The sequence below is a fragment of the Chanodichthys erythropterus genome, chromosome 9 (assembly GCF_024489055.1).
Source record: "Chanodichthys erythropterus isolate Z2021 chromosome 9, ASM2448905v1, whole genome shotgun sequence".
NCBI classification, from domain to species: domain Eukaryota; kingdom Metazoa; phylum Chordata; class Actinopteri; order Cypriniformes; family Xenocyprididae; genus Chanodichthys; species Chanodichthys erythropterus.
Window position 1 is genome coordinate 36,914,153 of NC_090229.1, and position 27,383 is coordinate 36,941,535.

The 27,383-nt window shown below is 37.9% G+C and overlaps 2 protein-coding genes across 4 annotated transcripts in view; one reads left to right on the plus strand and one right to left on the minus strand.

The window, feature by feature from the left end:
* The first annotated feature begins 1,956 nt into the window (after positions 1 to 1,956).
* stambpb (STAM binding protein b) lies at positions 1,957 to 16,431 on the plus strand. 3 transcript variants are annotated; one of them, XM_067395507.1, is made up of 10 exons: positions 1,957 to 2,095; positions 3,730 to 3,967; positions 4,351 to 4,426; positions 4,544 to 4,639; positions 6,487 to 6,853; positions 6,933 to 7,057; positions 9,526 to 9,663; positions 9,894 to 10,006; positions 13,597 to 13,696; positions 13,779 to 16,431. In XM_067395507.1, exons 2-10 carry the CDS (start codon positions 3,762 to 3,764, stop codon positions 13,833 to 13,835), a joined length of 1,278 nt encoding a protein of 425 aa, XP_067251608.1. In that variant the 5' UTR covers positions 1,957 to 2,095; positions 3,730 to 3,761; the 3' UTR covers positions 13,836 to 16,431. The 3 variants fall into 3 exon arrangements, with proteins under 3 accessions (XP_067251608.1, XP_067251610.1, XP_067251611.1); XM_067395509.1 differs by lacking the exon at positions 13,779 to 16,431 and having other exon boundaries at positions 9,526 to 9,701; positions 9,846 to 10,006; XM_067395510.1 differs by lacking the exons at positions 13,597 to 13,696; positions 13,779 to 16,431 and having other exon boundaries at positions 9,846 to 10,001.
* A 194-nt stretch (positions 16,432 to 16,625) lies between these two features.
* The window catches only part of fkbp15b (FKBP prolyl isomerase family member 15b), a 34,842-nt gene continuing 24,084 nt past the window's right edge, over positions 16,626 to 27,383 (minus strand). The window contains exons 22-29 of the mRNA XM_067395506.1: positions 27,153 to 27,308; positions 26,872 to 27,024; positions 25,374 to 25,466; positions 24,826 to 24,915; positions 23,798 to 23,905; positions 23,140 to 23,714; positions 20,083 to 20,218; positions 16,626 to 17,179 (exon numbers count right to left, since the gene is read on the minus strand). Of these exons, the coding sequence (XP_067251607.1) occupies positions 17,099 to 17,179; positions 20,083 to 20,218; positions 23,140 to 23,714; positions 23,798 to 23,905; positions 24,826 to 24,915; positions 25,374 to 25,466; positions 26,872 to 27,024; positions 27,153 to 27,308 (1,392 nt within the window). The 3' untranslated portion in view covers positions 16,626 to 17,098. The remainder of the gene's footprint in view (positions 17,180 to 20,082; positions 20,219 to 23,139; positions 23,715 to 23,797; positions 23,906 to 24,825; positions 24,916 to 25,373; positions 25,467 to 26,871; positions 27,025 to 27,152; positions 27,309 to 27,383) is intronic.

Genomic DNA, 27,383 nt, shown 5'->3' on the forward strand with positions numbered 1-27,383 from the left:
TTCAGTGAGCGCATACATCCTCATGAACGTGGCTTGCAGGGGCAGGGCCGGCAAACGACACGCAGAGAGACTGGAATAATATGCTACATCAACTGATATGCTGAATATAAATAACATAGGTCTCACCTAAGACAGGTGAGAGTGTCGTTATATTTCTCAAAGGACGCTTGCAGGGCAGAACCGGCAAGCAACGCGCTGAGAAATTCAGCAAACTCGGCAGAAATACGCTGTATCAACTGTATATATACACATATATATATATATATATATATATAACATATGTCTCACCCGAGACGGGGGGAGAGCGACATGTTATATTTCTCAATGAAGCGGCTTGCGGGGCAGAACCGGCAAGCAACGCATAGAAAAACTACAGAATCAGCTCCATTAATACAGTATAAAAACATGTTTCTCGCCCGAGTCGGGGGAGAAGGTCACGTTATATTTCTCAATCGACGCGGCTTGCGGGGCGGAACCGAAGAGCGACGCGCATTGAGATAAGGAAAAATACACTCACACAAATAGAAAATGTATCATGAGTCTCGCCTAAGTCAAGAGCATCATGTCAAATTCAGCTGAGAGATTGTTAACTTCTGCAAAAATCTGCTATATAAACTGAATGTTTATAACATGGGAGTCACCCAAGAGGGGGAAAAGTGACATGTTATATTTCTCAAACGCGGCTCGCGGGCAGAACCGGCGAACAACGCATAGAGAAGACTGAGTGCATACAGCAGAAAGATGCTCCATTAAATTAAGCATATAACATGTTTCTCACCCAAGCTAGGGAAGAAAGACATGTCATATATCTGAATTAACGCGGCTCGCGGGGGAGGGACCGGCGAGCGACGCACATAGGGAGAAATAAACTCACTCAGATAGAAAATGTATCACGAGTCTCGCCTAAGTCAGGGGAGAGTATCATGTCAAATTGAGCTGAGAGGGCGAGAGCTCGCATCCTCAACGAGCGCGGTTTGCGGGGGAGGACCCGGCAAATAACGCGTTCGGAGACGGCATTTGAAGCAAACGCCAGCAAGAAAGTAGAAAAATAAGCTCTGTACTCACCTGACGGAAGACGGCAGGGAATAAGCTGAATGCTCTCAGATGCTGAAGGCGGCACGAGGGCGGCGCGGTGAACAGCTGCTAGAGAACGAAGATCCGCGGAGCGATTGGCTCTGCATGTGCCACAGTTGTGGCGCGGCATTGAGGCAACGCCGCCGCCATGAAAACGGCGATTGTAGCTCTTTTAGAGCAGCGAGAGCCGCTGGGAAAGCTCTTTAGAAAGCGGCGTTAAGCCGCGGGAAAAGCTCTTTGAACGGCGCCGGATGGCGGCAGGAGACGCGCTGAGAGGCGGCCGGAAGCGGGAAGCGGGCGGCTCGAGAGCGGCGCTCGAAGCGGCAGTCTGCGAGGGCGCCGGCGCTGTCTTCGTTCGGCGGTCTCAGCTCAGTCCGCTGCGGGAGCCTCTTCAACGGCGGCGAGAACTTCTCCCAGGCGAGCTTCTTCCAGGCGGCGAAGGCTTCAGCCGGAGATCAGCGAAGAGTGATATGAAGTCGTCGCTGAAGGAGAGAGAACTGAAATCCTATGGCGACGCGCCTGCTTATATAGCTACCCCGCCCATTTCGGCGGGAATATTCGCGGGCTTTGTCGCCATAGGCCGAGCGGCTATGCCGCGCCGTCATTGGTTCAACAACTTGTCTATGAGTGAACCAATGACGATGCAGTTACACTGCGTTATTGAAAAAGGCTTCAGTAACGGGGAAAAAGGAGACCTTTCCCCATACGCAGTACGAGTGAAGTATCGAAAGGGAACCAGTTTATCAGTCAAATATTAACTGACACACCCTGAATCGGATCGATCGGACGAGCATGAAAACCTTCCCACGCCTGTGGAGGGAGACAACACTGATCTGAGAACAGCTTATCCTGCTGTTTGCGTCACACAGGAAGAGGAAGTGAGTGAGTGTTTGAGATTAAGGATGGAAACAGAGCTACAGAACGTAGCATTTATTTACATGAAGTACAGCTAAAGGCGATGGACGGGTTTTCCCTGCTAATGTGATTGTGATCTGAAAGACAGACTGCCATTATTACCAAGGTGAGGCTTTTTAAAGCTTTAACATTAGCCATATTCATAAACATCACACATACAGCATAACAATTAATATATAGAAAAACCCTAACGAAGTATAGCTGCTGGTTATTATTATTATTTTATATGACGAAAAATAATGTAAAGTGAGCGTGAAATATATTTCACATCTTTATTTGATTCTGTCAGCCACAGAAAATAATTCACTACTCAATGGTTACTCAATAGTGTAAGAATGTACACATACATTAACACCTGGGTTTTATTGATCAACGTATAATGCTAGTAAATGTTTGCAACAAAACATTTAATTTACATGATTGTTTCTCTTTCTCTAAAGTAAACGTTTTTTGCTACTGTGCCTTTAAGACTAATATATGTAAATGAATTTGACGTTTATTAAAGAGACAGTTTAACCAAAAATGAAAATTCTGTCATCATTTATTCACTCTCAAATTGTTCCAAACCTGTATGAATGTCTTTCTTCTGCTGAACACAAAAGAAGATATTTTGAAGAATGTCGGAAATCAAACAGTCGTGTTTGACTTCCACAGTATTTTTTTTTTCCCATACTATGGAAGTCAGTGGGATGCATCAACTTGTTTGGTTAACCATACTCTTCAAAATATCTTCCTTTTAGTTTAACAGAAGAAATTCATACAGGTTTGGAACAACTTGAAAGTGAGTAAATGATGACAGAATTTTTAATTTTGTGTGAACTATCCCTTTAAGTTGCTGAGTTCTTATGTGTATATTAAAGGATTAGTTCACTTTCAAATAAAAATTTCCTGATAATTTACTCACCCCCAATGTCATCCAAGATGTTCATGTCTTTCTTTCTTCACTCGAAAAGAAGGTTTTTGATGAAAACATTCCAGGATTTTTCTCCTTATAGTGGACTTCAATGGCTTCCAAATGGTTGAAGGTAAAAATTACAGTTTCAGTGCAGCTTCAAAGGGCTTTAAATGATACCAGACGAGGAATAAGGGTCTAATCTAGAGAAACCATCAGCCATTTTCTAAAAAAAATTAAAAGTTATATATGTTTTAACCATAAATGCTCATCTTGAACTAGCTCTCTTCTCTATTTGAATTCCAGCAGTGTAGACACTGCTAAGTGTATTACTGCCCTCCACAGGTCAGAGTTTGAACTAATTGTTATATACTTTCACTAACATATTGTATATGACAATTTAGTTAAACTCTGACCATTGGAGGGCAGAATTACACTTAGCAGTGAAGAAGAAGAGAGCTAGTTCAAGATAAGCATTTATGGTTAAAACGTATATAGCTTTTTAGAAAATGACAGATGGTTTCTCTAGATAAGACTCTTATTCCTCGTCTGGGATCATGTAGAGATCTTTGAAGCTGCACTGAAACTGTAATTTTGACCTTCAACCGTCTGGAGGCCATTGAAGTCCACTATATGGAGAAACATCCTGGAATGTTTTCATCAAAAACTTTCATTTCTTTTTGACTGAAGAAAGAAAGACATGAACATCTTGGATGACATGGGGGTGAGTAAATTATCAGGAAATTTAATTTGAAAGTGAACTAATCCTCTAAACGTAGTAAACCTTAGAATAAATGTTGAACTCTTTCATACAGAAATCGTGTTTTGTCTGTAACGTTTCCTCACAGGGTTGAAGGCCTAGATTGGGGACATTGCCCACATGATGTTGGACCACTCCGATGTGAGTTTGACCCCAGAGGAGCGGGTGCGGGCCTTGACGAAGAAGGGCAGCACGGTGGACATGAACGAAGCCGTGCCCGTCCGCAGATACTTCCGCTCGGGCATGGAGATGATCCGCATGGCCCACGTGTACGGCGAGGAGGGCAACACAGAGCACGCCTTTGTCCTCTACAACAAATACATCACGTAAGAAGACCTCTGAACGCTGCTCTAGTGCTTTCCTTTCTGTGTTAAAGTGATGCTCCACCCGGAAATGAAAGTTCTGTCATTTACTCATTACAAACTTGTATGACTTTTGTTCTTCTGTGGAACATAAAATATGTTTTGCTTGGGGTTTTTTGTCCTTACAATGAAAGTTGATTGGGTCTAATGTTGTTTGGTTGCTTCTTCTTTTCTGTTCTCTGCAGAAGAAAGTCATGAGGATGAGTAAATGATGACAGGACTTTAATTTTTGGGTGGAGTGTCCCTTTATCTTGAATGGGAGTCTCAGTTATGGGAGTGTGAGTGATATTAGTAATGTTCCAGTTTAAATGCAACAGGTTTAACTCCTGTTCTTTTTAACCCGGCAGGCTTTTCATTGAAAAGCTTCCTAAGCATCCAGAATATAAGCTGTCTAATATTCCTGAGAAGAAGGAGACGTTAAGGGTAATGTAGTCTAGTGAAGTCTAGATGGGAAATTATTGATTTGAATGTCACCAGACTGATCATTATTCTCATCATACCATGGTAGTTGTCTTAGTTTGTCTGTTGCTCCTCACACAGAAGCTGAAGGAGACGGCTTTTCCTCAAGCAGAGCTGCTGAAGAAACATTTACTGAGAAGATATGAGAGAGAATATGCCGAGTACATCAACAAAAAGGTGAGGCACGCTGGTCATATTTCACCCCAAAATCAAATATTATATTTTGCATGAAGAGAATGACTCGAAAATTAGGACCAGTATTGTTTTTGTGCATTGTCACTTTATTTCCGTGACGGTTTTAACACAAAAATTTCTTCCCCTATTATCTTTATCATAATGCACATTTATTTACCTATAATGCCTCTTTCACAAGATGTAATAGAAGTCTCTGGTGTCCCCAGAATGTGTGAAGTTTCAGCTCAAAATCCCCCACAGATCATTTATTATAGATTGTCAAATTTGCCCCTATTTGGGTGTGAACAAAAACACATCGTTTTTGTGTGTGTCCCTTTAAATGCAAATGAGCTGCTGCTCCAGAAGAGGGTGGAGCTTTAACAGCTCAACAACAACAAAGCTGGAGAATCTCACACAGCCAAAATGAGGATTGTCAGTAACGGTGTTCAGCCTTATTTTGTGCAAATCCAGTGTTGAATTGACTCTCGTTTGTGAAGCAGTTTGGTGTAAAATGACGGCATGACAACAACACTCGACTACAACAACTCTTCCTCTTCTCTAAAGCAGCCCAACATGGCCCCGCCCCCTTTGTTGTGTGTTCTCCGGGGCGGGGTTTATGTAAATTTTATGGTTTGTGATGTCACCAACCCAAGAAAAGTCGTTGTAGTCCCTACCAGCCGTTTGTTGTAGTCCTTAAAAAGTGATTCCTGTAAAAGAAAATATCTCCCTTTGCATTGATCTTTGAGCGTCATAACTTTGCAGATGTTGTTTATGCTCAAACAGCAACATTACACACTAACCAAAGTTAAAAGTGTGAAATCATAATCAACCACCCATTTAATTTTCAGTTTCCATAATTCCACATGAGTGGATTCTATACACATGTATAAAAACTTGAAAAAAAAAGTGATTATATTGTTACAGTTAAACAATAAGAACCATTATTAATAATTGAGCACCAATAATAATAGTATATAATAATTGAGTAATAATTGTCATATTAGAATTATTTCTGAAGGATCATGTGACACTGAAGACTGGAGTAATGATGCTGAAAATTCAGCTTTGATCACAGAAATAAATTATATTTTACTATATATTCTCATAGAAAACTTATTTTATATTGTAGTAATATTTCACAAAATTACTGTTTTTACTGTATTTTTAATCAAATAAATGCAGTCTTGGTGAGCAGAAGAGACTTCCTTCAAAAACATTAAAAAACTTTTGACTTCCAGTGTACATATTCTACATTAAATTAAAACATTAAAATAAAATCTTAAAAAAAAAAAAAAAAAAAAAAAAAAATATATATATATATATATATATATATATATATATATTAAAATAAACTAATTATATATGTATTGCAGTAATATTTTATTCTTTTTAAATTAATGATCAATTAGCGTCACACACCTGTAGGTCATAGATAGGTGCGTAGGATAGAGGACTTGTGTAGTCAAAATACAAAAAAACAAGGAAAATCCCACACACTATCAACTTGCAAAACCGTAAAAAAGTTCTTTATTGGCAACGTTTCGATCATATGATCTGCATCTGGCATCAACCTGGCCTGATGAAGATCATACGATTGAAACGTTGCCAATAAAGAACTTTTTTACGGTTTTGTAAGTTGATAGTGTGCGGGATTTTCCTTTTTTTTTTCATTCTTTTTAAATTAAAAATATGAGTAACAGTCTGTTATGTTTTAAAATAATAGTCAAATAGTAATTTTCTGTATGTGTTATTGATTTTGGGAATGAAATATGGATGTTTTTGGTGCGTTTCATCTCAAATTTAAAGATGCACGTGTTTAATTTGATGAATCTACTTCTGTCATCCACCAGCGTGCGGAAGCACAAGCACTGGAGCGCGAGTTGTCTCGGCAGCGAGAGCTGGAGGCGGAGCGGCAGCGTGTGGCGGACATGCAGAGGAGGCAGCTGGAGCAGGAGCAGTTCAGCATGTTCGAGGAGATGATCCGGCAGAAGGACCGTCAACAGCGTGTCCACGAGTTCAACTCGCCAGCGTCCCCACAGCACGACACGCTGCTCATCCCTGGGATCCAGGGTCCACCGCTGCCCTACCTAGAGTCCCCCACTCCTCCTCAGAGTCCGCACTACCCCTCGGCCAATAACAGCACTCCGTCAGCTCCCAGCCCGGCTGCTCCCCCGACCTTTGACCGCTCACTTAAACCGGGTCACCTCAGCACCAACAGTACGGCTCGCTCTCAAACCTCACTAGACATGAAGCAACCTCTGTTTCTGTTGTCACAGTGTTTGTCTTTGTGTTTCAGCTACAATGGTTGATGGTTTACGGCACATTGCTGTTCCCGCTGAGCTTTGTGGCAAATTTCTGCGAATAGCCAATAACAACACCATAAGAGCAGTGGAGACCTGTGGGATACTCTGTGGCAGACTGGTATGACTTTATTGCGATATCAAGTTCCGAAACACTTAAGATTATTTCAGATAATTTGATGTTATCAACAAATTGCGATGAAGTATGATTAACTCACCCTTATCATGCCGTCCCAGATGTATATGACTGTCTTTCTTCTGTGGAACACAGAGATTTTTAGAAAAATAGTCCATAAGTGTGCAGGACCCCCAAATCTGATGCTTCAAAAACCACACAAAATGAACATGGCGGAAATCCTTGATGTAACACTTTGCGAAAATAAATCTTAACAAATGTCAGCATGTTGTTATTCATGACATAAGCATGTTTTGTATTGCAAGAAGTGATGTGGGAGCACTGAGGACAGTCACTTCTCGCACGAGTTTCACAATGCGCTTGCTTCAGACTTCACAATATGCTGACATTTACCTCAAGTGTGAGCTTATAAATGCACGTATGGAAGTTGGCCGATGGTTTATAAAAGTTAAAAATTGGATTTTTCTCACACACACTTATTGTTTTGCTTCAGAAGACATTAATTAATCCACTGGGTTGTTTGGATTACTGTCGTGTTTTTGAAGCATCAACTTTGGGGGTCCCATCCACTCAATTATATGGGCTCACAGAGATGGATTATTTTTCTAGAAATCTTCATTTATGTTCATCTGAAGAAAGAAAGTCATATCCATCTTGGGCGGCATGAGCGTGAGTAAATGATGAGAGAATTGTCATTTTTGGGTGGAGTATCTCTTTAATGTGAGCTTTCAGATGGACACGAACCTTCGTATGACATCAAAACGACAGATTTTTAAAATATCAAGTAAAACTACAAATAGGACTGGTCAACCAATAGAATTCGTGCTTTTGGCCATGTTCCCAGAGCTGCCGCTGTTACATAAAACTATATTGCTGCATCCTACTTATACTACATCCTAGAAGTATGTACATGTTGAATAAAGTCTTTATTTTTGTTTTGTTTTTTTGCGCACAAAAACTATTCTCGTCTCTTCATAACATTAAGGTTGTACCACTGCAGTCACATGATTGTTTTAAAGGTGCCCTAGAATGCTTTTTCACAAGATGTAATATAAGTCTAAGGTGTCTCCTGAATGTGTCTGTGAAGTTTCAGCTCAAAATACCCCATAGATTTTTTTTTTGATTTTTTTTTTTTTAACTGCCTATTTTGGGGCATCATTAAATATGAGCCGATTCAGCGCGCTGCCCCTTTAAATCCTCGCGCTCCCCGCCCCCGGGCTCTCGACTCTATAATCGATTCATAAACAAAGTTCACACAGCTAATATAACCCACAAATGGATCTTTACTAAATGTTTGTCATTCATACTGCATGCATGCATCGATTCCTGTGAGTATAGTATTTATTTGGATGTTTACATTTGATTCTGAATGAGTTTGATAGTGCTCCGAGGCTAAAGCTAATATTACACACTGTTGGAGAGATTTATAAAGAATGAAGTTGTTTATGAATTATACAGACTGCAAGTGTTTAAAAATGAAAATAACTACAGTCTCGTGTCCATGAATACAGTAAGAAATTATGGTAACTTTAACCACATTTAACAGTACATTAGCAACATGCTAACGAAACATTTAGAAAGACAATTTACAAATATCACTAAAAATATCATGTTATCATGGATCATGTCAGTTATTATTGCTCCATCTGCCATTTTCTCACTATTGTTCTTGCTTGCTTACCTAGTCTGATGATTCACCTGTGCAGATCCAGACGTTAATACTGGCTGCCCTTGTCTAATGCCTTGAACATGAGCTGGTATATGCAAATATTGGGGGCGTACATATTAATGATCCCGACTGTTACGTAACAGTCTGTGTTATGTTGAGATTCGCCTGTTCTTTGGAGGTCTTTTAAACAAATGAGATTTATATGAGGAGGAGGAAACAATGGAGTTTGAGACTCACTGTATGTCATTTCCATGTACTGAACTCTTGTTATTCAACTATGCCGAGGTAAATTTTCAATTCTAGGGCACCTTTAACAATGTCTTTAGTACCTTTCTGGACCTTGAAAGTGTCTATGGACGAGTCATAAACCTCTCGGATTTCATCAAAAATATCTTAATTTGTGTTCTGAAGATGAACGAAAGTGAACTGTGGGTGAACTAACCCTTTAAGTTTATATGTAATCTCAGTGTTTTAACACTGTACTTTATAAATCATATTTCTAATCTAGTTGTCTAATAAACCTTTGGATAAAAGTATTGGGACACACCTTAATTATTGAATTCATGTGTTTTAATCAGATCCACTGCTGTTATAGCTGCAAACTCCATATTAATGTCTGTGTAATTAGAATGCGATGTCATTACAGTCCCTGTTGGCATAATGGTCAAGTGTCCCAGTACTTTTTTCTGTGTAGTATTTTATGCATATATTTTTGGATAGGCTTTATCAATACAATGCATTAAGACATCTAAATGGAGCATGTGTGTGTGTGTGTCTGTTGCAGAATAGGAACGCGTTCACGGTGACACATGTGATCGTGCCGAAACAGTGTGGCGGTCCAGATTACTGTGACACAGAGAATGAAGAGGAGCTGTTTCTGGTGCAGGATCAGCACAACCTCATCACCCTGGGCTGGATACATGTCAGTCTCAACCTTACATTTCTGCCTTCTCTGCTTATGTAATTCATATCAACCATAGAGATCCAATAGCATGCAGTGTCATGAAGCGAGTTTGAATATCATGTTCACCTCCCACTCCCTATTGTTGAGCTGCATGAGCAAGTAATGATCTTAAAATGATTATTTCCCCATATGTCCGTCAGAGGCTTACAGTTCTCTCAGATGTGTGACAGATCAGATCTGCTCCACAGACGCACCCGACTCAGACCGCCTTCCTGTCCAGCGTTGACCTGCACACCCACTGCTCATACCAGATGATGCTGCCGGAGTCCATCGCCATCGTCTGCTCTCCCAAATTCAACGAGTAAGTCCAGCAGTGAGAGAGACGAAGTGGCACCTAGTCGCACAGTTTGATTTCAAACTGAAGTTGGCTTGAAGAAACCAGGCCAGAAAGATGGAAAAAGTTTTAAACCCTTAAAGTTTGAATGTTTTTGGTTTGAAGACGTTTGAAGTTTAACGTAGTTTTAAAGTTAGTTTATTACCTTCAAAACATATTACCTCACAAGAACAGTTTAACATGTTGCTAGCATGATTTTGCATGAAATAACATGTTGTTAACATGAATAAGCATGTCAATAGCATGTTTCAACATGTTGCTATCATGAATTAGCATGCTAACATGTTTTAACACTGTTAACATACATAAACACGTGTTTAACATGTTGTTAGCATGTTGTTAACATGAATTAATATGATGTTAGCAATTACCACATTGTTACCATGTTAACATATTCCTAGCATAAATTAGCATGTTTGCTACCATGATTTAACATTTTAGCATGTTCTTAATTTGAATTAAAATTTTTTGTTAACATGATTTAAAATTTTGCTAACATGATTAGCACATTGTTAACATGTTGCTAGCATGATATAACACGTTGCAAGCATGTTGCTAGCAATGTGCTAACCATGATAGAATTATTAACATTTTGCTAGCATGATTTAACATTTTGTTAACATGATTGAACATGTTAGCATGATTTTGCAGTGAAATAGCAATTTGCTAGCATGAATGTCACTAGCATTATTTAACATTGCTATCATGAATTAGCATGCTAACATGTTGTAACACTGTTAGCATAATCAATTTTTTATCATGTTGTTAGCATGATTTTAGCATTTTTTGCCAACATTAATATGGTGCTAGCATTATTTAACATGTTCACGTCAACAATTAGCATGTTGTTACCATGTTAATATATTGCTAGCATTAATTTGCATGTTTGCTAGCATGATTTGGCATTTTCATAATTTGAATTAGCATTGTTTGCTAACATGATTTAACATGTTGTCAAAATGATTAGCACATTGTTAACATGTTGCTAGCATGTTTTAATGCGTTGTTATCATCAATTAGCACGCTAACATGTTTTAACACTGTTAGCATAAATAAACATTTTTAGCATGTTTTATCATGTTAGCATGATTTTAGCATTTGTTGCTAACATGATTTGGCATTTTGTTAACATGACTTAATATTGTGCTACCATTATTTAACATGTTCAGTTCAACAATTAGCATGTTGTTACCATGTTAACACATTGCTAAAATAAATTGGCATGTTTGTTAGCATGATTTAACATTTTAAATAAGAACATGTAGTTAATGAGATTTAAGATGTTTAGCACATTGTTAACATGGTTAACACATTGCTAGCATTATTAACATGTTAAAATGCTAAATCATGTTAGCATGATTTAACACATTGCTAATGTGTTGTTGATATGGTTAACACATTGCTAGCATTTTGTTAGCACGGTTTTGCACATTGCTAGCATATTGTTAACATTATTAGCACATAGCTAGCATATTGTTAGCATGAATAGCACACTGCTAACATTTTTACCATGTTGCTAGAGTGATTTAACACGTTCCCTCAACAACTGTCAATGTGAGAAAAGTGTGGTTTTGTCAGTGCCGATAGCCTCGTGGGCAGCGCGACAACAGCGTTGCGCATCGGGCGACCCGAGATTGAGTCCCGGCTCACGGACCTTTCCCTCTTTCATTTCACTTCCTGTCTACATATGAAGAATTTGGTTCCAAAACATTATAACTCCATTTTGATTAATTTGAGTAAAAAGAATGAATTTTTTCTACAAAAGAAGAATTTTTTGTAGGTACTGGGCTGATAAATGTGTGTACCGAATTTCAAAACCCTAGTGTAATGTAGCGAGCGGGGCTGTACATTAGATGGCGCTATCGAGCCATTTTGCCACGCCCAATTCCGAAACCCATAAAAGACGTACATTTTCACCACTTCTGACGCGTGTGCAAAGTTTCATGAGTTTTCGAGCACGTTTAGGCCCTCTAAAATGCGATTCACTTTTGGAGAAGAAGAAGAAGAAGAAGAATTAAAGCTGCAAGCAGCGATGAAAGGGCCCTCGCACCCGGGCTCACCGCCACCCGTTGGCCTCAGAAAAAACAGCGAACAGTGGGCGACATGCATGTGAGCGAGTAAATACAGGAGAATTATGGCAAAATCATGTAAAAGTGCCACACTTCCTGCTGCCAACAGGTGGCGCTATAGCTAACTGAATATTGTCATATAGATGTCTTTAGGCCAGGACTCTTATCACTCATGTGAAGTTTGGTGCAGATCAGACATAGTATGCCTGAGTTACAACAGCTAATATCTGACTTACTGTTCGGTTTCGGATTTCGCTCCAAGAAAAAAAGAAAGTGGCAAGATAAAAACCACTATTTTCTGTTTCAAACTTTCACATAGCATCTTTTGGTTATAAAAACATTAAACATTCAAATCTACATTTTAATTTTACAAGGTTTATTATAAAAATTGATTACTTTCCCAATAATATAATAAATCCATGACACTTTTTTTTTTCAAAATGCAATTAATCCATCAATATAAAAGTTATTTTTCAAATTGAAAATACACAACAAAGTAAGTTGATTCACATATATGACAGAGTCTAAACTTTGTCAATCTTATATACAGGCATTTTACTAAAAATACATTCAGCAGTCACTCCCAAAGTGAATTCAACGTGTCATCTTGTTAATGTTATAAATTAATTATATATAAAGAGTATCTGGTATCTAAAGAGTATCTAAAAACGGCTTTTAAAATCTGTTCATGATTCAGTTTTGGGACCGTGACAGAAGTTTGATGCTGTCGTGGAACAGCCGCATTTTTCCTCCTCCCGACTCGAGTGCCTCATCTTCTCAATCTCCTCACATAAATGATTAGATTTCGATGACTTGCGTTTCTTCCCCACCGCAGAAACCACCACAGGTTCATCAATGCAGCCAAAATTATCGTTTTTCTGTTTTAGTTGATCACAAAGTAATGAAAACTAGGAAGCCGGGTGTATTCAGAGCACCGCCATTATGATTTACAGTGCGTGGAATGGTGCGCTGTGATTGGTTGAGCTGATATATCGCATTCTGCAGAGAAGGGAGACTGGCGTTTGTCGCGTTTTGGAAAGAAGGGGAGAAAACATAACAGAAATCGTATTTTGCGCACAATTAATAATTGACTTTTCAATACCGAGCAGATACAATACTTATTTTGGTGGAAACTCGTTTTTTTTTTTTTTTTTTTAAATGGCGTTTATCGCTTTTTGGAACCAAACTCTTCCTATCATAATAAAAGGCAAAAATGCTAAAAACAAATCTTTAAAAAAGAAAAAAAGTGTGATTTCATTTTATAGGGTAGATATAAACATTATAGCGAATAAAAACAAATCTGAATGACTTTTTGAAAACATGACTTACTTCGTGACATACGGGTGTCAGAGAGAAATTTGTGCAGTGCTGCGTTTAGCATATTTCTGCTTTTTTATAAGCGCCATCTACTGTCAGGGAGTGCAATTGCATTTTCATTGAGCCTGTGTGCCGTATTGGTCTTGTTGACCAATGTTGACGTGTGCGCAGGACCGGCTACTTCAGACTGACAGACTATGGCCTGGAGGAGATCTCAACCTGCACGCAGAAAGGCTTTCATCCTCACCCCAAAGAGCCTCCTCTTTTTACGGTAGTGACATCAACTACACCATTCATTCATTTGCATGTGTTCTGAAATGACATGAAATGATCCGTTCGATGTTTTCCCTCAGGGCGGCAGCCACATTATAATCACAGAAGGCACTGTATCGATGCTTGACCTTCGATGAGCCCTCTCTGGTGTTTACACAGCAGTACCAAGAAGCTTATTTTTCATACTTTTAAACAGCTTTCAGTGGTGGAGGGATTTCTTGAAGAGACGGACATTTGCCTACAGCAAGCACTTTTTGGAAACTATGAACACACATCTGTTGGGAGCTCAGGAACACAAACTCCTCCACAGGACTGCAGCTCATACATGTTTCAGTTTGCTTTGTCCTAATGATCTAGTGAGCAGTAAGCTAATATTTTGTGGTTATTTATGCTCTGATCATGCACACTAACATATCTCATCTGTAGAAACCGCATTAAAGCAAAGGGTTTTTTAAACTACTGAGTATCTTTGGGAGCAGCTGAACGGGTCAGTCCTGTCATGAATGCAGCAATATCACCTTAAATATTTTCTAAAAACAACTTTTTGATAAGATCAATAAGTAGTCCATGATGATGTTGAATTTTTGCTTCTGATTGGTTCACAGACTTTCTGAGGGGCCGTTCACACAATGCGTTTTAACATTTAAAGATGCAGGGCAAAGGAATGAAAAAAATTAGTAAGGTCTTTAGATAGGGATTTTAAAGTCAAACTTGAGCCATGTGTTTAGAATGTCGTTGTCGTGTGAGATGCTACAAAAAGACAACGCATTTTTGCATTTAAAAATGCAAGGTATAGAAAGTTTAACTACTTTAAACTTGACATGGCATTCTAAACACGGCTCATGCGTGAGACGGCAAAAGATACGAGACCTGAGCACTGGTCAAAGGGTGATTCACACTGAATACCTTTTTGCGTTTATTTTTAACTTGAGTTGCATTTTCAGAACACTTTGTCGTGTGCAAGATGCTGAAAAAGACGATCACAGCGGTCAAAGGGATGATTCACACTAAATAAATTTTATTGTTTAAATGTACATCATGTAACTTTTTTTTTGTTCAAAATTAACAAATTTTAATTTATTATCAATCCCTCTTCCAAATCGTGTGTGTCTTACACTTAGGCTTACCATGGTGAATCAGAGTAAGTGTATTTTAGACCTAGCAGGATGGTTTTTGTGGGAAATTGCGTATATGCATCACTCGCCAGTGTGTCTTGTCATATCCCTAATTAGAGAGACGTTTCTCAAGGTGCATTGTCGTGTGTCTGGTGTGGGAGTGGCAGAGGTTAGTTGTCACAACGAGAGAGAAAAATTGACATGGAGCTGCTAAATGTCCAAGGAATCAGCCATTTTAAACAAATGCTGAACAAAGGAGAGTCTGCTGGTGAAAAGAGAATGAGACACAGATCGTAATAAAACAAGAATAAACATTGGCTTGGCTTTTCAGAGATGACGAGAACTGAGGGATTTGAAATGTAAAAGCAATGCAGAGACGATGCCATTTTTATTACTCAATGGATAAATTGTCATATGTAGCTCTCTAAGAAAGTTCATTGTAAAGCATCATCTATTGTGAAAGCTCATATTTATCAGCACAGTTACGCAGACCTGAAGCACAAACAAAATGTTCTTCCACAAAATGCAGTTTTGTTTTTTAACCGCAAGAGTTACATGGTGTACTTTGAAACATTGAAAAACTTTGTCTAACGCTGCATTTTTATAATAATGTATAATGTGCAAGAATCTGAAAAAAATCTGGGCCTCATTTATAAAATGTTGCGTAGAAATGTTCCTACATTTGATCTTGTCATCATTTCTAGTAAATGCGCATATGCCTCTCTTTCAGATGTAAAATCTATAAATCGCAAATGATCTTGAACTTGCGCGCAGCTGAATGGTTTGTTCTTCGCCTTGTAAACAATGCCTAATGTAATTTACATTTTAAAAAGACCACCAGTCATCGTCCAAATCTTTTATTTCAGAATAAAGAGCTGTAAGAATAGCTCAGATTTCCAAAAACCTGCAGTACTCTAACAAGGAAAAGTGTGCGCAGACCCTGACCCTGACATGGAGATAAGCACTTTTCCACGTCAAAGATTGTTTTTAGAAATACGAGCGTTGGCATGAATTTAAGCGTATGCACACTCTAAGATCAAATCTGTGCGTACACACACACACTTTATAAATGAGGCTCCTGATTCTCAACTAACACATTTTTGTGTTTAAAAACACAAGACTCGGGCAATAGAATGGGGAAAAAAAGGTATAGAGATGTTTTTTTTAAAAGTTCAACTATTTTTAACTCCGGCATTGTTTTTAGAATGACGTTATTCATGAGAAGCTGCAAACAATGGCATGGTCAAATGTTCGCCTTTTTGCATTTTTATATAGAATAACTGGTCATGTAGCGCAGTGGAATGACTGAAAACATTAGTTGTGTGTGAACGGCCCCTAAGGTTTTGATCATCTTTGTTTAAGTTTTAGATCCAGGTTTGTTTGATATGCAAACAGTTTCACAGTGTAATATCACGAAATGAAGGAAGTAGTTGTTGGGGCACAACCCTGAAATTTATTTGCTTTTTTTGTGTAAATCTTTGTGATGTAAATTGTTGCGTTGAATTGTGAGGAATTAGCAAAAACACGTTCTGCTTGTGTTTAATGAAAGAGGCCCATAATATAGATGTATTTGTGGTAAAGGTGATAAAGGCAGAATGACTGAAGTTGGACTGTGTAATTATTAAAACATTGCACACATTGTGCATTCGTTTAATTATTCCTCATTCCTTACTGTAACTGACAAAGACATATGGAGGACTCATATCACTACTGCTTACCTATTATTGATGTAATTGTTAACTCTCATTGTTTATTCCTTTTATACATGGCTTTCCCCTCTTTTAAAATATGAACTGATGAACAAATCAGTCAAATGCTAAAGAAAGTGACAGTCTCATTTCTTTAATATGGAATTGGTTGCTGTTAGTACAATGTATAAATATTAAGAACAGACACAGAAAGCTAATGTCATGAGAATTAAACATGAAAACTGTTCTAAAGATGGGAACACTGAATCATAAATTAAGTTTTTTTTTTTAAAAAAAAGAATTCATTTGTTATGATTTACAGTATTTGTAGATTTAAAGATGATTTTTTTTGCTGTATGTGCAGTAAATCAGTTTATAAGCAGCACTCAGTTCATATCGCCATCAAGACTCATTCAAATGCTTTTCAAGGTTTTGGACAGGAAGTTACTCTCTTTGATCACAAAATCCTGAAATGTTTCTTGCATCATCCATCCCCACAAATTAAAGTCCCTGGCGGTCCAGCACACAAACACAGTTCATTTGGCCTCCTTGCCAGGAGTCATCTGGCATCGGACAATGATTTTCAGAAGGGTCACATCAGCCCAGCCAGTCCAGGTCATCCTCATCATCACTTTCATCACCAAAGAGAGGGGCGGGAGGGGGCCGTCCTTTTAAACTCTGAGGACGTTCACAGACAAGTATGAATCAGATTACATATTAGTTACTGACCAAACACTTTAAATGGGTGCATTTACTGACTAGTAATCTCCACTGTTTTCATACTCCCCACACCTACCACTGGTTGAACAAACAGTCCCGCCACCGAACTCACACCATTGGTCCAATATATTATAGTTTTGGGCTGGTTAGGATACTTAGAGTTAAATAAACTCTGCTCAGATTACATATGGTCCCACTCTACAGAGTGTTAAAGTAACATTAAAGCAGAGTTAAAACTAATGAGATGATTAAGTGAAGATTGAGCATTAGTGATGAACACCTGCTGTTAACAAGCAGAATCTCTGAAGAAAAGAGAAACACAAGAACTGACTTCAGTCACAGCTTTAGATGAAATCAACTGATGATAAAAGACATTAAATCTCTCAAGATCTGATTAAACAACTCCACAAACAGCATTACCAGCTTTTTCTTATTACCAACCAGACTGACTTTAAGTTTATTTATGTCATATGTCTACAGAAGCTCTTATTGAGAATTAGATATTGATGTTTTATCGGTCAAGAAAAAAAATGATGCCACCATTATGGAGATTAGCGTTTGCTTTAGATGGGCCCGTAACCCTTCCCTTCTTTTGTTAGATTTTTCTTTGCAACAATGCATATGATGTTGAAAGCATTAAGATCAGTACTTTACAGTGAGCAGATATTAGCTGCATTTATCATGATTGTATCCAAAGTAACTAATCATATGTTCTGTCGTTTACACATTTACGTTTTGCGTTACCAACCCTGTGAAACTAGAGCATGAGAACAAAGTGCAACAAACAGTTCTTGTGAATGATTTTAAAACCATAGTGCATAAAAGAGAACTACTGCATGATTTAAACACACACAGACATCAAGAATCAGCAAATGAATCTCAAAAATGGTGACAATCAACAAAACACTTCACGCTGTAATGCATGCATAGTACAATACTCCCATCATGCACTGCAGTATGAGTAACTATTGTCACCACTGTTGAGGATAGTATAATAAGTGTTCATGTCGGTCAATAAACTGAAGGAAGAGAGAGAGAGACCACTTTGTGACATTCATTCAAATCTTTTACAAACAGAAAATAAGCTGACCATGGTCAGTGCTTGCTTTTTGACCAATAAAACATCAACATCTAAACTTCTTTTAATCCTCAACAAGAGCTTCTGTAAACATATGGCAGAAATAAACTTAAAGTCAGTCTGGTTAGTAATAAGAAAAAGCTGGTAATGCTGTTTGTGGAGTTGTTTAATCACATCTTGAGAGATTTAGGAAAAAACATTGCTGGTGTGCATCTTGAGACAAAACGATGCCACTGACATATTTTAAGAGATGTCAGTACAAGTTGCTTCCAGCTAAGGCAAATGAAACAAGCATTTTAGTCTGGGACTAGCTTAAGCATTGTCTGTGAAACCAGGGGATAATGTCTTTTCTTAAGTCTTGTGTTTGTCTTTTCTTCAGAAATTCTGCTTGTTAACAGCAGGTGTTCATCACTATTGCTCAGTCATCCATTAATCGCTTGATTATCTCATTGACCTTAACTGCTTCAGTGTTACTTTAACACTGTATAGAGAGGGACCATAAGTACTCTGAGCAGAGCTGATTTAACTCTGGGGATTTGGCTGTGAATAACTGATTTAGATTTAGCTCTTCGCTAAATCACATTATTTATCATGAAATATTAAGTTAAGCATTTTTTTGTGGGAGTAAAATAAGTTAGTTGTCACAACAAGCGGAAAAGGTTGAGCCGCTAAATCTCCAACCTCCGGAGAATCACCCATTATAAACAAACACCAGTCTGCTGGGAAAAGAACGAGACAGAGCTGGAAATAAAACCAGAATCAATGCTGGCTAGGCTTTTCAGAGATGAAGAGGACTGAGAGATTTGAAATGTTGTAAAAGCGACGCATGATTATGGAGTTTATTACTCAACAGGTGAGTAAGGTCTTTTATTGAACAGATTAATTGTCATATGTTGCTCTAACAGAGTTCATTGTAAAGCATTATCTATTGCGAACAGTCTTTTCTTTATGGTTGTAGTATTTCTCTGTAGTGCTTATTAATGGGTAAAGCTACAGTAAGCACAACTAAAACAATGTTCTTCTGTTAAATGCATGCAGTTTTGTTTTTTAACCGCTAGAGGGACAAAAGTTACATAATGTAGCTTTATATTGCATTATTCTTTCACGATATTACTGTTATTGTATTTTTGTTCAAATAAATACAACCTTGGTGAGCAGAAGAGACGTCTTTAAAAAACAAAAAAATCTTACATACTGAAAACCTTTGAACGCCTGGTGTGACAACTTACATTGTAGAAAAATATTGGCAAAATACAGTCTGTATCCAGTCTGATGAAAATTACTGCATTTTGGATAAGTAATTGTGTGATATTTTGGGTAATATAATAGTAAATTATAATAATATAACACTGCAGTAATATTAAAATATGTTAGTACTGTGAGGGATGCACTGATATTTAATTATGGAATCTATGCATCGCAATGCATTTTAAATTTCAGAATAGAATCTTTTTATTACCATTTTTTTAATTTATGATGACTTTCATGTGCTATTGTACATGAAAGGAGCCATGAGTTGGTTACAACAGAGCCGCTTTCTTGTTCCTTGTGGGCATCAAACTAACAACCTTGCATGAACCACTACAGCACACATTAAGCACATTCATTCACACTATATTGAGAAATACACTGGGGAACTGTCAATATTAGAGGATCTGGAACTTTAATGACACATACAAAGACAATATTTTACTTAAATGACAATAAAAAGATTAGTTTGTGAGAATGAGCAACAGAAGAGCAGCAGGTGAATGTGGAGTGTGTGTGTGAGAGCGCTGCTCACCAGCTCCTCCTCCTCTTCATCGGCCGCTGTGGGTGCGGCTGCGGGTGTGGTTACGGGTGGAGGTGCGGGTGCATGCGAGACGGGACTCTGGAAAAATGGTTCCTCTCCATTTTCCTCTTCTACCCTCTCAGATGAACTGAGAGAATAGCAGGATGAGCACAGATGGGACAGGAGACAGAAAGGAACAGGACAGAGCATTCAGAAGACAAACACATGCTCACAGTGACGGTTAGAGCGGGTGTTGTGTTAATTCAAGTTCATTTACAGTGTTATACAGTGCTGAAAAGATTTCTGAGGTTTACCAACAATCAGAAACTGATTTAAAGGTGCAGTATAACGTCTTTTTTAAAGATGTAATATAAGTCTAAGGTGTCTCCTGAATGTGTCTGTGAAGTTTCAGCTCAAAATACCCCATCGATTTTTTTAATGATTTTTTTTTAAACTGCCTATTTTGGGGCATCATTAAATATGCAACGATTTAAGCTGCGGCCACTTTAAATGCTCACGCTCCCCACCCCTGGAGCTCGCGCTAGCCTTTAACAGCATAAACAAAGTTCAAACCGCTAATATAACCCTCAAAATGGATCTTTACAAAGTGTTCGTCATGCAGCATGTCTAATCGCGTAAGTATGGTATTTATTTGGATGTTTACATTTGATTCTGAATGAGTTTGATGGTGCTCCGTGGCTAAAGCTAACATTACACACTGTTGGAGAGATTTATAAAGAATGAAGTTGTGTTTATGAATTATACAGACTGCAAGTGTTTAAAAATGAAAATAACTACAGTCTCGTCTCCGAGAATACAGTAAGAAATGATGGTAACTTTAACCACATTTAACAGTACATTAGCAACATGCTAACGAAACATTTAGAAAGACAATTTACAAATATCACTAAAAATATCATGTAATCATGGATCATGTCAGTTATTATTGCTCCATCTGCCATTTTTCACTATTGTTCTTGCTTGCTTACCTAGTCTGATGATTCAGCTGTGCACATCCAGACGTTAAAACTGACTTTCCTTGTCTAATGCCTTGAACATGGGCTGGCATATGCAAATATTGGGGTCATACATATTAATGATCAGTCGGTGTTATGTTGAGATTTTAAACAAATGAGATTTATATAAAAAGGAGGAAACAATGGAGTTTGAGACTCACTGTATGTCATTTCCATGTACTGAACTCTTGTTATTCAACTATGCCGAGGTAAATTCAATTTTCAATTCTAGGGCACCTTTAATTAGATGGGACGTCAACAAAAAAATTCAATTTTTCACAGTAATACATGCTGTGTATGTTTGTTCCGTGAAACAGAAAGGAAATATTTAACGTTCTAGCTGCTCTCTTTCACATAATGATATAAAATAAGAACAGATGCCATCAAGCTCCAAACATGACAAGAAAAAAAAATTAAATAAGAGTGCTCCATATGATTTGTGCTATACTATATTTCAAGTCTTCTTAAGCCATACAATAGCTTGAGTGAGTAAAACACCAAAGTTGAAGTCGTTATTCACTTCTTTAGAAGACTGAATAAAATTTACAAGTCAAATGAACTAGTTTAAAGGTGTTTTCTGTCCTGTTCGTAGCTCAACCTGCTCACTGTATGGAAAAGAACAGCTTGAACACTATGCAAAATATCTGGGTCCAATGACAAATGAGTGCAAAATAACAAAGAAAAATTGATTATTTGTATTCATGTTGGTTCGTTATGGTTTTGAAAAACATTTAATGTAAGAACAGTTAAAATCTTAAGACTAAAAATGTCAATCTTATGAATAATCTTAATCAATACATGAACACAGCTTAATAATTAAAACAAATGTTTTGAATAGGGGTACACTGTTAGGATTTTTTGGGCAGATACCAATACTGATTTTAACAAGCAACTATTGGCCGATACTGATGTTTGTCACTTGCTCTCTTCTTTTAACTTTTTATCATTAAAATAGATTAGTCTTTGATCATGTTTTAAATGAGCAAAGATCAAAAACACATGAATTAAGGGTTATTTCACCCAAAAATGAAAATTCCGTCATTAATTACTCCCCCTCATGTCGTTCCACACCCGTAAGACCTTCATTCATCTTCAGAACACAAATTAAGATATTTTTGATGAAATCCAATGACTCAGTGAGGCCTGCATAGCCAGCAATGACATTTCCTCTTTCCATTAATGTACTAAAAACATATTTAAATCAGTTCATGTGAGTACAGTGGTTCAATATTAATATTATAAAGCCATGAGAATATTTTTGGTGTGCCAAAAAAAAAAAAACACCAAAATAACGACTTCTATAGTGATGGCCGATTTCAAAACACTGCTTCGGAGCGTTATGAATCAGCGTGTCGAATCAGCGGTTCAGAGCACCAAAGTCACGTGATTTCAGCCATTGACAGTTTGACACGCGATCAGAATCATGATTTGATACGCCGAATCATAACGCTCCGAAGCTTCCTGAAGCAGTGTTTTGAAATCGGCCATCACTATATAAGTCGTTTTTGGCGCACCAAAAATATTCTCATGGCTTTATAATATTAATATTGAACCACTGTACTCACATGAACTGATTTAAATATGTTTTTAGTACATTAATGGATCTTGAGAGGGGAAATGTCGTTGCTCCCTATGGAGGCCTCACAGAGCCATCAGATTTCATCAAAAATATCTTAATTTGTGTTCTGAAGATGAACGAAGGTCTTACAGGTGTGGAACGACATGAGGGTGAGTAATTAATGACATAATTTTCATTTTTGGGTGAACTAACCCTATAAGGTACACTAGCTAGTTTACTGCTGCAACATCAAAACATTTCTAATGAATATGGCACTGACACATCATCATAAAATATGTCAGTGCCATAAAATGTTTAAAATGTCTCAAGATGCACAACAGTAATGTTTTTTTCTAGGGTACGTTTATAAAAGCTGCTTAAATGTCCTAATTGAATTAAAGCCTAATCCTGGCTTAATGTGAAACCAGGCCTATGATTCTTAATTTGAGTGAACTGTCCTTAAACGACCTGGGTAACTGTTGTAGATGTTCATACCTGTTGATCGTTGCAGGTGTGGCACTGGAGTCCTCGTGTAGAGCAGCAGGGGGTGGCGGCGGGTTCTTGGGAGGTCCGCCTAACGTCAGTGTACTTTCTGCTTTATCTACAGGCCCTGCGACACTCTCATCAACTACCTTCACTTCCTGTGGACTGATGTCATCAGGCATCTTTGCGGCTACTTCCTGTGTGGGTGTGAGGTCACTTTCAGCCTCTTCTTCGTGTGTCGTTTCACAGTCCTGATCTTGCACATTGTGTTCTGTGCTGACATTAACTTCTACTTCCTTCTCTTCTGCAACTTTGTCTTTATTGCTTTCTTCGACAACTTCCTGTTCACTTTCGATTTCCTCCGTTTCTTCTTCCTTCTTCTCTTCTGCTGGTGTAATGTCTTCCTCCTCCACTTGTGGCAGTCCATCTTCAGGATCTGTGTCCGTCGGCTCCTCTTCCTCTCTCTGCCCGTTCATATGCGCCTGACTGTGCTGTGCGTCGCTCTCTCTCTCCTCGTCATCCTCCTCTTTTTCACTGTGTTCAGGTGAAGATCTCTCAGTTTTAGTGAGGAGCTGCAGTGTGACACTCTGTGAACGGAGGGAAAAACACTGTGACATTTCTATCTGCAGCATGAGGTGTTTGTATGTCAGATTCTGAGTGTTTCACAGACCTTGATAGTGTTGACCAGCACTCGGAGAACAGCACTTCCTGAGTAGGTCTCGTTCAGATCAAACTCCCCTCGGAGCGACTGAAACACTCCATTCATCACACGCTTCACCTGAGAACATCATGACTATAATGATTATATAAAATAAAAATAAAATGCTTTAAAATAAATAAAATAATAATAAATAAAGGGCTCAGTGCATCTATTACAGCGCTATAATAGTTTAATATTACAGCAGTATTATATTATTTTAATACCAAATATATCACATGATCTTTCAGAAATCATTCCAATATGATGATTTGCTGCTCAAGAAACATTTCTGATTATTATCAATGTTGAAAACAGATTTTTGTGGAAACAATGATACATTTTTTCATGATTCTTTGATTAATAGAGTTCAAAAGAACAGCATTTATTTGAAATAGAAATTGTTTGTAACATTATAAATGTCTTTACTGTCACTTTTGATCATTTTAATGCATTCTTGCTCTGAATAAAAGTATTAATTTCTTGCAAAAATCTTACCCACCCAAAATTTTTTAACAGTACTGTATATATATATATATATATATATATATATATATATATATATATATATATATATATATATATATATATATATATAAATTAATAAAAAAGAGGTTAGTTCAGAAATGTCCAACAAATTTTTATGTTAAAATTATTTAAATGAATTTATTTAAACAAAATAAATAAATTGTCAATGTACATACTGTACTTTTTTATTCTTCCAACTTTATTTCAACTATTTTTTTTTAATCCACAAAATTAAAGTAAATGTTATTAAAAGAACACATCAACTGAATTTACAGTACAACAACACCAGCAATAATCAGTTAGAAAAAACAAATGTTAAAGACTTCTATAAAACCAGTTTAATTTATGCCACACTTTGTTCTGAACTGAGAGCTTCTGATGCCTTATATGAACAAGGTATGGTAATAATAAGGTGCATGCTCTATGATCAGTGTCAGTATAATCCAGATGTAGTTGGAGGACAGTAAGTTCACCTCTTCTGCTGTGTCCGTCTGCTGCTGCTTTGAAACGCGCGTCTCCTCCTGCTGCTTCAGCAGCGCCGCTCTCTGCTCCAGCACACGGTACTGAAACACACAAAACTGCTTTCACTACAGGAGCCATGGCATGGATCCTCCCTGCTCTTATAAAGTAAAGCACCCAGCTGGCACAATATAATGCAGGCTGTTATTGAAGACTGAGGCGGAGAATATATTATATGTACTACAGTAGTCAACATGGATCAAAATAAGTTCATCAAAGTTGTCCTAAGAACTAAGTTGTCCTAAGAAGGTTTTAGGGACAACTTTGATGAAATTTTTGGATCCACTTCAAATGTTGACTACTATATATTGTACCTGATAATAAACCCACCATCTATAAATAACTGCAGAGGTCATAACAAAATCTTCAACAAAGTCTTAGATACAGCAGAAAAAAAGATCAGAGAGAGAGGGTAAAACTGATTGCATTAAACTCAATTCACAGAGTTGTAAATGAGGAGAGGAGGAGCTTGAGGTGGGTGTGGTTTTCCTCAGTGTTTCACCTTTTCTCTCAAGGCCTGTAGCTCTTCTCCCTGGTCCTGCTGCTGAAGTAAACGCTGTTCCTCTGAATCACGGGACTGTTTGAGTGCATTAAACTGAAAGATAAATAAGAGTGTTAGCTGGATTAGTTTAGTGACTGTCGAAGTGATACAGATGTGGACTGCTGAGGACGTCTTTGCTGCTGTATGTGTGCCTTCATCTGCTCTAGCATTCACAAGTTTGGAATAATTACGATTTTTTTTACGTTTTTGAGTCTCTTCTGCACATCAAAGCTGCATTTATTTAATTAAAAATACAGCAAAAAACTGTAATATTGTGAAATATTATTACCATTTGAAATAACTGTTTTCTATGTTAATATATTTTATAATATAATTTATTTCTGTGATCAAAGCTGAATTTGCAGCATCATTACTCCAGTCTTCAGTGTCACATGATCCTTCAGAAATCATTCTAATATGATGATCTGCTGCTCAAGCAACAGTTGTGGTGCTTCATATTTCTGTGGAAACGGTGATACATTTTTACTTTCAGGATTCCGTGATGAATAGAAAGTTCAAAAGAACAGCATTTATTTGAAGTAGAAATCATAAATGTCTTTACTGTCACTTTTGATCAATTTAATGTCACTGAAGGATAAAAGTATTTCATTTCTTACTTGTATCAGTTTCCACAAAAACATTAAGCAGCAAAAACTTGAAAAAAAATTCAGAAATGTTTCTTGATCATCAAATCATCATATTAGAATGATTTCTGAAGGATCATGTGACACTGAAGACTGGAGTAATGATGCTGAAAATTCAGCTTTGATCACAGGAATAAATTACAGTTTACTATATATATTCACATAGAAAACAGTCATTTTAAATGGTAATAATATTTCACAATGTTACTGTTTTACTGTATTTTTAATTAAATAAATGTAGCCTTAATGAGCAGAAGAGACTTCCTTTAAAAACATTCAAAATATTAATTATTTCAGACTTTTAACCTGTAGTGTGTATGTGTGTGTGTGTGTATATATATATATATGTGTGAGAGTGAGTATGTGTGTGTGTGTGTGTGTGTGTGTGTGTGTGTGTGTGTGTGTGTGTGTGTGTGTGTGTGTGTGTGAGTGTGTGTGAGAGTGAGTATGTGTGTGTGTGTGTGTGTGTGTGTGTGTGTGTGTGTGTGTGTGTGTGTGTGTGCTTTTGTTTATATTACATTGTGGGGACCAAATGTCCCCATGATGTAATATAAACCTGAGTTCACCTACATCGTGGGGACCAGCCAGCGGTCCCCACAATGTAAATGGGTTTATAAATCATATAGAATGAGTTTTTGTGAAAAAGTAAAAGTTTGCACAGTTTCCTGTGAGGGTTAGGTTTAGGGGTAGGGGCAGGGTAGGGGGATAGAATGTACAGTTTGTTCAGTGTAAAATGCATTGAAGTCTATGGAAAGTCCCCACAATTCACAAAAACAAACATGTGTGAGTGTGTGTGTGTGTGTGTGAGTGAGTACCTTCTCCTGCAGCTGTGTGAGTTTGAGCTGCAGTGCATCTCTGTGCTCTGTGAGTTCAGTCGTCTCTCTCCTCTGCTGTTCACGTGCCGCTGCCAGAGCCTGATCACACTTCACCTGCCACTCCTGCTCCAGATCCGCCTGCAACTGAGACAGCTGCACACAAACACACCCACAGTCACGAAACTACAGCTACAACACTCAGTCAATGTAAGGAATGGGTCACGACTGATTCTGATCGGCCACGGATGTATTCTTGTCATCATGCGTGCAAACACATTTACCTGTTCTGCTGCTGCGTGGTCAGTGCTCGTTCTGGCTTTACGTAATTGGCTCCTGAGGCTGTCCATCTCCTGCTGGCCCGCCCTCCTCACCTCCTCCAGTTCCTCATCACAGCGCTGTCTCTCGGCCTGCCACTTCCGCTTCCTCTCAGAGAGAGTCTAAACATACATTTCAATGCACAAGATTCTCCACATGAGGATTCAGTTATTCTCACACATGTACACACAGACAGA